This window comes from Eschrichtius robustus, chromosome 10 (assembly GCF_028021215.1).
Source record: "Eschrichtius robustus isolate mEscRob2 chromosome 10, mEscRob2.pri, whole genome shotgun sequence".
Classification (NCBI taxonomy): Eukaryota; Metazoa; Chordata; class Mammalia; order Artiodactyla; family Eschrichtiidae; genus Eschrichtius; species Eschrichtius robustus.
Window position 1 is genome coordinate 46,914,748 of NC_090833.1, and position 12,441 is coordinate 46,927,188.

The 12,441-nt window shown below is 37.5% G+C and overlaps 1 protein-coding gene across 1 annotated transcript in view; it reads left to right on the forward strand.

Annotated features, from left to right (window-relative positions):
* The first annotated feature begins 209 nt into the window (after nt 1-209).
* The window catches only part of ALDH1A1 (aldehyde dehydrogenase 1 family member A1), a 55,481-nt gene continuing 43,249 nt past the window's right edge, over nt 210-12,441 (forward strand). The window contains exon 1 of the mRNA XM_068552732.1: nt 210-327. Within this exon, the coding sequence (XP_068408833.1) occupies nt 262-327 (66 nt within the window). The 5' untranslated portion in view covers nt 210-261. The remainder of the gene's footprint in view (nt 328-12,441) is intronic.

The following is a 12,441-nucleotide window of genomic DNA, read 5'->3' on the forward strand; positions in this document are numbered from 1 at the left end:
AGTGCCCTCTCTACAGATGCAGCTTCAATGCTGTAGCACTGGTTTCTTAAGGATTTAAGTTTAAAGTCAAGGGCTTCCTGCCCTAGGTGTTACAAATAAGTAGTGTCGTTTTCTTTTTGCTCCCAGTTTGTTCATCCAATCATATCCCAGTATGCAAATAAACCTTAGCCCATGCAGATAAAAAGGAACAAATAAAGCCAAGTGCTCTATCAGAACCAAATCGCTGAGCCTGTCACCTGTGTTCCAGGAGCTGAACCAGAAATGTCGTCCTCAGCCATGCCAGATGTACCTGTCCCACTCACCAATTTGAAGTTTCAATATACTAAGGTTAGTACAACTTCTATTTGCTGCTTTGCCTCAGTTTTATAAAAACTACGTTTATTTAAAGCATAAAAGGTCAATTTAAGTAAACTTGTGTAAAGAGCCCTTTGCAAATATAAAAATAAAAGGCTTGCAAAATGCCGGTCTGGGTGTAGTGTCTTGATCAAATAATGAATTCTAAATCGTATCAGGCAACTTTTCATACATTTATTTCTTGAAATATTTCTGAGTGAAAGGAATTCTCTTCGTTGTAAAAGGTTCTTGTGCCAGGATTCAGGGGACTTTACTAAGCAGTTCTATTAACTTTCAGCAGAGCCTAGCATGTGTGATAAGAGAGGCAGATACTTACTAGAGAAACTTACTGGAGACAGACAAACAAATGGGAACGTTTTTTTAAAAAGGAAAAAAAAGAGAGAGAGAGAGAGAAACAGAGCATAGTGAAGTAACATGATTTTTATATATGTCAAATGAGTGTCAAAATCGAAAGACCTCAGTCTGATAATTGGATGAAGAAAACTCCAGTTACAAAAAAATTCATGGGACTTGTATTATTTAGCATATTTGGGGAAAGAAAGCATTCTTATTTATTTCTTCAGCCAAATTCGCTGCCATTGGAGCCAGTATGTAATTGTTAGCTGATAAATATTTACAGAAACAAGAGAAGGAGCCAGACCCAGATTTAAAAATCCACAGCTAGGGAGAAGGAGGAAATGGATCCTATTTGAGTCGATCAAGACTATCTCTGAACTTTGCCTGTTTCACACTGTTACATTCCTGCTTTCTAGCCAGAGCCTAGAACTCCCAGAAAAACAAATAAAACAAACAAAACCGATCTAACCAAAATCATTTAAAAAGTGAGCTTTGTGGTGTGATGCAGAAAGGAAGGTAAGAAAGGAACTATTTTCCTGTCTGAATTAACCAATGAAAAACCAAGAGCATTATACGTTAATGATAAAGTCCTGCTATTATTAAATTGTTTCCTTACTTGCGACCATGGATGCTTTTGAAATCCTAAAGTCTGTTACATTTTCATTTTCGTAAGCACAACAAATGAGGAAGTTGTTCAGCTGACTGCCTATTTTCCATAGGAAAGTGTCTGTAGAGATCAGATTGTGCCTTTAACATGGTTGACCAACAGCTACAAAGTGTGTTAAAGTATTATTTTCACAAGGTTTCATTAAAAGGGAAAATATTTTTTGTCGGTTTGATTTTATTCCAAATGGGAATATGAAAAATGCGATGAGACTATACCCTCCAAAAATTTTGCACTTGGCAAAGTTATGCCCAAAAGATAACAAGACTCCAGTTTTGCCAACTTTCTTACTCTGTTTGTCATTCACAAGAAATTTCAATCCAAAGTAAGTACATTTAAAAATGCATTCATTTCATAAAGATCAAAACCATTGGCAATGATTGAATTATACCCTTACTATCATAGGAGTCTTTTTTTTTTTTTTCTATACTACCTGGGAAGATATTTTGGTAGTCTGCATGTCACTTTTTTTGAAAATTTGGTTTGCAGAAGTTTGCAGTCTTCCTTATATGTGAGTCTCCAGGGACATCTAGTATGAAATATTCTTTCTACTGAATTAAGCTTCATTTAGTAGTTATTAATTAAACATGTGAGAAACAGTAGTAGACAAATGAGATGGTCCTTAAAATCTAACATACAAACACAGATCTAGTGATTCTTTAACACATAGAGATGATTTTAAGATTAAAGTCTCCTGTTCACTTAAAAGTCATTACACAAGAACACCCTCTAGGGAAACTAACTGACCTTCATGTTCAAAAGGAGGCAAGATTCCAAGAGCAGGAATTTACTCTTGCATATAAGAACTTTTCTGGGTAAAAATGCCCAGTGCAAGTCAGTGAATTTTGATTGCTCACACATCTTCTCTACAAATCTGTTCTGCTCAGATACCATTTTATTGTCTGATTTATTGGTTACAGCATTTTCACACTTGGGAGGACACCAGTTATGTATGTAATTAAATCTAAATGGGTGAGCTTTTTCAAATGCCTTTGCATTTTCTTTTTACTGTGCCTCACTGAAGAATTGTATTGGATTTGCACTTGCAAGAGGAGTTGGAAAATGATGGTTATTAACTAAGTTTCCTGGTTGCAAACCAAATAAGCAAGGATTTTATAGTGCCTGAGAAATTACCTTCTATAGCTAGCCCCTAAACTCTATTATTTTTCTCCCACTGTTTCAGTGTCCGTCTTTATTATCGCTAGAATATATTGGTCGTTGGGGCAAGGCGGAGGGAAGAGACAAGCAAAATTGAGTAACCAAAAACTATTACAACTCTGGTAGAAGAACTACACGCCCTTTCAAGCTTGAGACTGCCTCTCATCCAAACAAAAGACATCGTTGTCTCTTATGACTTATTTTCTAGTACAGTCGGTTTAATTTTTTAAGGTGCATAAAACAGAGATCAGAGTTTAAGAAATACTTTCTAAAATGATACCAAAGCTTTTAGACCTTAAAACCTCAATAACATCATTATAAATGCACATAAACTCAGATTTCATCTCTATTCTCATTTTCCCCCTTTCCAATTCTAAACAAACCTTACATCTGCCAACTCATCTGTTTTGCTGAGCTTTTCAATGATGAGGTTCTTCGGAAATTACGTGATCTTTGGGCAAACTACATTACCTCTCTCTGCCTTGGTTTCCTTACGTGGAAAATAGGAATTCCGAAGGTGGAAGAAAGCATTAAATGAGTTTAATGAATTTAAAGCACTTGAAATAGTGCTTGGCACATGGGAAGTGATCGATTAACATTAGCTATCCTAGTCCTATTTATATTTCTGAATTCCTTCCAATTTTCCAGAGCCTTCTTTTACTCAGCCTTTCCTAGACCTGTTTCCCACAAGTGTCCCTCTCATCTCATTCTCTTTTCCAAGGCTTTCTGTCACTCTTTCTTGCACAGTCATGCCCCACCTGACAGGACCGCATTGGAGCGAAGTTCCAGGGGTTGATCTGGGATTTCAGGGATCAAGAACTTTCTCTTACAGGATTTGGTAAATTTGTTTTCCAGTCTCCCTTCACAACACTGTTTTCTACCTTAAAAGACAAATCGAAAATTCAAGAAGAAAGCTTTCTCAGACAGGATTCAAACCCCAAAATATTTAACTTGACTCTTAAATGTAACTCATTGAATAATGATTTATTCATGCTAGAAAAGATCTTCATCAGCTAATGACATTTCACTGCACACCCCCTAACACACAGGAAATATCATAGTTAAGTTTCATTGTGTTTACTCTGTGCCAATGACTGTTTAAGTCCTTTACAATGATTTTATTTACTCCTTACAATGACCCTACGAGGACGTTACTATTCCTGTTTTGTAGATGAGGACACTGAAGAACAGAGTGGCTAAGTAACTTGGTTTAAGTTGTTACACAGCTAGTAAACGACACAGCTAGACTTGGAATGCTGGCAGTCTCAGCCCTCACACCAACAAGTGACTTGTCTAAGACCAATATCACTACTTTGGGACATGGCGTTGCTGACATCCTATTTTATCTTTATTCTGTCTTTCATTTGTCTATTCCTGATTACTGGAAGGGACATGCCCATGAGCCTTTTCAGCTGTTACTCCGCTGTTCCCAGGCCAACAGGAGGAAGTTTGCCACCAACTTAGAAAAAGAGGAGAACAATAAGAAAGGTTGGAAATGAACAGACTCTCTGCTTTGATTGAAAAGGCGGCCTTTGGGCTGGGAGAGACCATGATGCAGAGGACTTTGACATAGGTGTGCAATTTCTACATGAACTGCATTTCTTCAACCCATAGGAAATAATACATTTTGGTTAGAGGAGGAGATATTTTCCTCGATTTCTGGTATTATTGTTTAACCCATGTGGGTTAAAGATATATTTTTGATAAAGAAGAGTTATGAATCATTGACTACTATGTGCTAGGCACAATTTAAAGTGTTTTTTTTTCCCCCTACCATTATCTCCTTTTAAATTCTTACAACAAACAAATTCAGGCCACATGCAGTTCCAAATACTCCACTCTCTTCGCTCATTTCTCCCTTTTTCCCTTCCTCTCTCCCATTTTACCTCCCTTTATTTAACAAATCATTGAATGACTGTTCTGTGCTAGGTCTTATGATATAAGAAAGCTAGTATGATTCTTGCCTTATGGAGCTTATTCCTGCAGGGTGTGGGGTGGGAAGGAAGGAAGCAAGTAAGTAAATACTTTAATCACAAATTGTGGTAGATGCTAAAAAGAAGAAAACAAAGCCGAGACAATATGAGGGGCAGAGGTTACTTTGGATGAGGCATCAGGGAAGGCCTCTTTAAGAAGGGGACAGTTAAGGGGAACCTGAGGGATGCAGAGCATAAGGTGGCCATGGAAAGTGGGGAAACAAAGATCCAGAGGTAATAACACGTGCAGGGACGTCTGCGGACAAGAGTTGGGTATATTCAAAGAACTATCAAAAGGCAAACATAGCCGGAATAAAGTGAGGAAGAGAGAGCATGAATGAGATAAGACTTGAGATGGAGGCTCCAGCCAGACTGCCTGATGGATTTCATTTGAGGGAAACCACTGAGGGGTGCTTAAAACAGGACAGGACTTATGTTGAAGACAAAGACGATTGTGCCATGGCACTGCTTTCATTTGGGAAATCTTTTTAAGTCCCCTCTGACTGAAGCAATATTTTGTTTGCTTTTGGCTTGGAAGCAGTTGAACAAATAGCTGGATGGCTGCAAGGTGCAGTGGCTTAACAAGATAAACCCGGCTTCAATTTCTAGCTCTTCTACTTATTTAATGATATGACCTTGGCCAAGCTTCTAATCTCCCTGAGTTTCAGTTCCCTTGTCTGTAAATTGGGAGTAATAATGACTACCTTGGAAAGTGGCTGTGAGAATTAAGTGAGGTAATTTGTGGAAAGTGCCCAGCACTTATTAGCTCCTTGGTCCAGGCTCTCTTTAACCCTCTCCTTCCCAAGATGACTCCTAGAATTCTAAAAATTTTCAGTTGCCAATGTACGTGGAAAAAATACTTGCACTGCTTGTCAAAGTTCAAAACTACTTTCATCTGCTGGTTTCATTTGAAGTTCATAATTAACCACCGGGAAGGAGCTGGGAAGATGTTACCTGTGACCCATTTTAGAGCTGAGGGATCTGAGCTCAGCTTAAGTGACTTGCCCAAGGTCACACAGCTTTTAAGAAGCAAACACAGAGTGAACTGGATTCTGAATCTTATTTCAGATCTGATTCTTTTCCACATGATTTCATATTTTTCCTAAATACTAAAAATAGTATTTGAATCTCACTGGATCGTCTCTAACAAGTGTTTTTGCACCTGTTATTTAATTTGTATCGTGCATTCCTTACTCCAATAGAGAGAATGGAAATTTGGATGGTAAGAGAAGAGAGATGATTTGGACACTAGATCCCTAAACACGTGGACTAATAGAAAGAAGATACTCTAGAGCAGTATATCTCAAATTTCATTGTGTAAGTGCCTCACTTAGAGACCACGTTGAAATGCAGATTCTGATGCTGTAGGTATGAGGTGAGGTATGGAATTCTGCATCTCTAACAGACTTACAGGTTTTGCTGATGCTACTCAAAGCATGGTCCATTGACCAGCAGCAACTGTCTAAAAGTTTTGGGTCAGCCTTGTAACTTACCTACAGTGATCACCATCTAATTACTTAGGGGCTTGACTTCCTATTTCTCCCAGAAACTCACTCACACCCAGCCAGGTCAGAAGCACTTACTTTCTCTTTTAGTGCCTGAGTCCAGCAGGAACTATGTCATGGCCACACACCAGTGATGAAACCAACTACTGATTTTGATCCTGGGAGATAAACATTCTCTAAGAATGCAATATTTTAGCTCATCTCTGAAGACAGTGTCTTGGCAAATTGTTTTGTTCTCTGGCACCTGCCTGGCTTCAAGAAAACCTAATCAACAAAATCCTAAAGTAAACAGCACATACCCTAAAAGAGGGTGTTATTCCCATTTCATGAGGACTCTCAGGACTACAAGTGTTCACATGATTTCTTTAAACTTGACTTCACCTAATGGATTTGTCATTAACTACTTGTCAGACCAAGGGGGCGGGGTGAGAAAAACTCTTGAAGAGTATGAGAAACAACTCATTTGAAGAGCAACCCAAAGCTAGATTAGTGCCTCTGAAATGGCATGGGTAATCTATGGGATGATATAATCCAGATCAGCAAAAAAGAACCCTCATGGGAATACAGGCATTGATAAAATGGCCATAAACCTGTCTCAGAGTAGCAATTAGATGGCTTGCGGGGGGGGGGGGGGGGGGCGGGGGTGGTGGTGGTGGTGGTGGTGGTGGTTTGTATTTTCATAATGCTATTATAATTGTGGTCAAACGCATTACACATTTACCAGATTTAAGTGGCAACATAGAGCCATGTTCCAGAGAACAGGAGCAATAATTGCTTCATAATTAAACATTTAATGAAGAGCCACTGCTAATCTACAAATCAGAAAAGTAAATATTTGTGTAAACTGGATTTCATCACACTGATTTATTTGGAGTATACACACGTGCATATGTATGTGTGCGTGTGTGTCTGTCAAAAGTTCCCACAAACACTGGCGTTGCTTGCCAGGTATGTAAAGTGTTGTTAATATTGGATTTCTGATGTTATAATATCTCTACCTGATGCCTTTATTGTAATGTTGGAATTGTTAATGTATATTTCTTGGCTGGGGGTCTGCACAAACAGCACAGTTCTTAAAATTTTGCCTGAACCGCTACCTGCCTCACCCAGATCCCATTAACTATTTCCACTGCTCTCCCAATACTTTTTCAGAAGTCAAAGGAATGCAAATATCAAACAACTGAATTATGCTCTCCATTTGGCACTTTCTTTAGAAGGAAGAAAGCTTATATGCGAGCAATTATCTTATTGGGTCTTGATAACTGTTAAATATTAAATACATACAGAACTTTCTAGTGCTTCTGCATCTTACCTCTTCGATATAGGGTATATATGATGTATGGAAATTATCGACGAGTGTTTTGTCATTTATGGGACAAAATGAAGTTGTGGCTCACAACAGAAATGCTTTAGCATCTTTTCTTTTCCCCTAATTGAATTGAAAAGGCTGAAAGGTTTTTCAAAGAACAAGAAAGAATAGAGTATACATTCATGTTACTGAACTCAGACTATAATATAAAACAGAAATGAAAGGAGAATTTTATTTCTCCTACTTTTCTTTTGGTCACCCCCTCATTTTGTTTTCATTCTTTTGACTGCAGTTAAGTATTTTCTTGCCATCTGTTATTTCCTCCTTAATTTCCTTTTAGACTTTTTTACTTTGAGTCTCAACATTTTGCTTTGCAGCCTCAGGTTTGGGTTGAAAGCAGTTGCCAGAGATCTAGCTTTGATTCTTTTAAATGTTTAACACCTGCCTTTTGTTCAGTCTCTCTTATTATTGAACCCCCATCTTGTTCTTTCTCCCTGCCCCCACTCCCCACTCTCAGGGTCTTTGGTGCTTTTTAGGTTCCTAATGCTGAGAAAAGTTTACACATTTACAGCATCCGTCACTTCCTATACGTTTACAACAGTACCCATCGCTTCACATGCCCGAGACCCAGGCTCTCAGGTTTGGAATTTCACACAGGTGACATAAAATGGAGAATCTCATCAAACTTCCTCACTCTTGGCATGACTTAAAAGAAATTCTTTGTACGTTGAAAATGTGAAATCTGTTAAACTCTCTCTGCCACCAAGAAAGCACTGGCTTCTCTTACGGCATCTGGAGCCGCTGGCCAGGTTGCAGTCCTACAGAGATAATGTGAATTTAGGGCTCCCCGAGTGACTGTTGGAGGGAGCCAACAGGTTCCAAAAATCTCATATCAGCAGATAAGGCTAATAGGTTTTATTTGCCTATTAGTCAAACCTAACTTGATCTAAGCCAGACATATTTTGAAGAAAGTGCTTATTTATTTAGAATTGTAGCTTTATACTAAACACACTAAGATATAATAACTTTTCCTCAGGAAAGCCTTTTTTTCCTTCAAAATTATGATTTATTGTTGGACACTAAACTACATTCAGGAAACAGCCGCTTTTTTTTTTTTTATCAAAGGTTATGTAATGCATCTCTTACAATCTGACATATCTAAAATCGAAAGAGTAAAAATCAATTTTTAAGTTGCTTCAACATTTCCATTGATTGTTTCCCCAAATAAGAAGCACTTGAAGTTTAAGAGTATGAATAGGCATCTATAATTTCCCATCAATATTGTGGACTTTAAGTTGAGTCTACTGCACATATATATTACCCTGAGTCCAAAATTCATAATTAGAATATAGTTAACATAATGGTTAAATAGGATCTAATAATTTTTTTTTTTTTACTGTTATAGCATGATCTTTTTCCCCCTAAACTTGCTAAAGGCAATCAGCAAATGGAAAATGAGGTTGTAATCATGATAGATCATTTCAACAGGCCTAAAATAGGTTTCATAATCATTATAATAAACATTCACTAACCTACACATCTCCATATAACCGTTTTATATAACTATAGGAAGGATGGTTATTCAAAAATATTCAGTCACACAGTTAGCTGGAAGGCAAATATAGACCCAATAAAATTAAAACAGAAAAAAAGATGATTAAGATAGTCCCTATCAATAACTTCTCCACAGCTCAGGGGAAAAAAAAGATGGTACAACGCTTGACTCTTTCATCTCATTATCTGTGCTGAGCTTTGTTTTTACGCTGCAAGGCCGCTGTTTGGGGGAGAATGTGTATCATTCATAATTTGCAGACTATACTGCTATGTCATTCTCCTCTAAAGCCTTAAGATGTCATGCCTGGAATGTTAAAGTGGTCTCCAGGCAAATCCCCTGGACTGTTTGTGCTCCTCAAATCCATTTTGGGTACATTAAAATCAATATTCCTAAAACATCCATTTGATCCTGTCCCTCCCTTATGACATCCAGAATAGAGTCACCCAGGTATCAAGATCCACCACACACTGGCTTCATTTTCACTGTTGGAACTTATCTAAGACTTGTTTGCACTGGAACCCTCTGCCTGGGGCTGATCTCTCTACTGTGTTCCAAATACCCCAAGAGGGTTCCCTCCTTCTGCCCCTTGTTTTCCTTTTGTTCTACCAACCCTATCTTCCAGATTGCATTCTTCCAGCCCATGCTCCTCTCTTCCGTGAGTTTCACTCTGCAATTTACTGACTAAAGCACTGCTTTGGTCATTGTACTCTACAATCTTTAATTCTTTACTGGCTGACCTTGATATAAATATACTCTCCTCTTAGATCATAAACCACTTGGAAGCAGGGGCCATAGCTCACTCACTCATCTTCCATGTTTCCATATGACCTTACAGAGTATTTCTCAGGTATCTACACGTTATTTGACAAACACTTTTCTGATAAAAGAAAAGTGACCATTTGGGATTGTGTGAGTGTAAGCACAAATTCACACAAAAATTAAGTTCACTGTGTTTTCCTTTATTAAAGGTTAAAACTGAATAATGCAGACTAGCTGCTGGTAATTTGGGATCATCTACAACTGATCTCTTCAGTTGCCTGGAGGCTGACAGATAAATTTGTGTTCTTACTCTAATGCTCATTTACAAAATATTCACTGACTTTAATCTGAAAGGGGAGTTTTATGTACAGTTTAAATGCAAGAGCCTGATAATGAAAGTAGATGGCACATACATATTGTAATGGTTCTTTCACCAAAAGAGATTGTATGAAGGGATTAAAGTAAGTTATAATATATTGAGAGCGTATTATTGAAAAATTGAAACCACAAATTACCAGGGTGAGAGGACTTAGGTGGGAGCTGGAAAGCTTCACCACAGGCCTATCAAAATATTATTATATTTTGATATATATTATATTTTGATATATATTATATTACATTACATTCTGTCTCTTCTTTTTATGAGAGTTTTGGTGAAATTGTACTGTGGAAGGGTGGAATGCTGGGCATATCTCTGACAGGGTGAGACTTTGTGCTCTCTTAGTTTAGAGATATAAAGTTGGAGGAGGGGATACTATCTTTAGGGCAGAGAAGAGGCAGAATTAGACATCTGTGAGTGAATCTGAATCAAGTTTTGCAAGGCTGGCTCAAGAATCTAGAGCAAGTACCATGATGTCTTTAGTTTTCTGTTTATAATTTGATGAGCTGATATGTAGATAGCGAGCTTTAATTCAAAACAGAACATAATAAGTAATTTAATAGTAGGATATTAAAATGCTATGTTAGGAAAGAGAAAAAAAGAGGTTAAATCCAATTGGACAGACTAGTGAAATCTTCATGAGGAAATGACATTTTAAAAGAGTTTGAAGTATGAGGAGAAGAAAATACTGAAACTGCAGTCTGAGGAACAGCATGAATCAAGGTATGGAGGAGAAAAAAATCCATGGTATTTGAGACAGTAGAATGAGGCTGAAATAAAGGGTAAATTGAGGAAAGAGTGGGATAAAAGGTTAGAAAAGGACATTGGGGCCAAACCATAAGACACCTCAAATGCCATGCTCAGTAGTTTGAGAATGGAGAACCACCTAAGTGTTCTGAGGAGGGGACAAAATTTCAACTGGCCTGGCTTAGGAAGATTATGTTAACGGTAAAAATTAAATTTCAATTAGGCAGAGGTGGGGGGCAGGGAGAACAGGGAAAAGCTTTCTTATGATAGTATAAAACATAGTGATACAAAAGGATGAGTAGGGATTTTGTGTGCCATTAACAGAAGAGGGAAAGTGTGTGTGCATGTAAGAGAGAGAATGCAAGAGCAAGTTTTAGAACCTTAGTTTGAGGTGAGAGCAGCATAAAGCTAGAGATGACAGTGAGCTGAACTTGGGACACTTAGATCGAGGTGCTTCCCAGCGATCCCACGTGGGGAAAAATAAGAGGTAAAGGCTAAAGACGCATGAAAGAGAATACTCTTTAAGAGTAATTACAAAAAAAAAAAAAAAAAGAGTAATTACAGGATTCCATAAAATGTGTTTTTGATAGCTAGAATGCTGATTCACTCCAAGAGACGTTGAGCAAGTCAGTAGTTTTAATCTGAATTTATCTTCCTTCAAGTTGAACTAAGATGCCAATATATTTTTTTTTTTTTTGGAGGCTAAGAGGAGTTTTATGCTCTTCGTCTGTATTCCATTACCCTATCAGAGAAACAAGGATTTTCTTGATACCTCTATCTTTCTCAAACCTCCATGTATGTGTCTTTGGACATCTAGTCTCTTTATCTGAACTGCTTTGCACCCCTCCCCCTTTATTTTTTCACGCCCACATCTTTTTCCTGTCAGTTCCAGGCTAGCACCACAATTCTTTTGAACGCTTCCAAATACATAGGTTATATTGGCAGGAACAGGCAAAGAAGGAGACTTATCCTTCCCCTTGTTTTTTAGCAAATCAAAACATCAGAGTGTACTCACGTGCAGAATATTTTAGATCTTACCCATATGTAGCTACTGGATTCTAGGTCCTTTGATTCAATTTTAAGTTATTTATTTAAGAGTTCTTTACTGAGGTTAAGGTCACTTGAGGACTGGGATTGTGTCGCACACCTTGGACACTTCGGCTGGGAATTTTTTATTCTGAGGATAAACCAGAAAAACAGACAAACATAACTTTATTCATCACATAAGCAGTACTTCTTAATTTGGCCTCATCAAATGTTTTTATTCTATGAAAAGATGAATATCAAAACTCTGTTAATTTCCATAACGAAATGCAAACTCAGGGCTGCAAAAGTTGAAACTCAGACTTTTTAAATGATGACATACTAACACTTCTTAATATTCTTATTTTTTTATTGTGTACAAAAAACAAAATTCCATTATTTTCTAGATCCTTCTGTTTCTTTAGATGCAGGTCTCTTTCTCATAGATAGCACTAAGAAATCTAGTACCTGATTTCAAATGAGGACAAATAATTTATTAGATAATCTTTTAAAAAGGAGAATGAAACCCTTATGCCTTTAAAAAGTCGATGAAAACAATGTCACTAGCCAATTTTTTTCTAAGCAATCTTCTTTTAAAATCCTCCCTCAGGCTACTTTCAAGACAGTAAAATAAAGGATCAGAAAATAGTCACTTATGATACCAAATCACCAGTAGCCC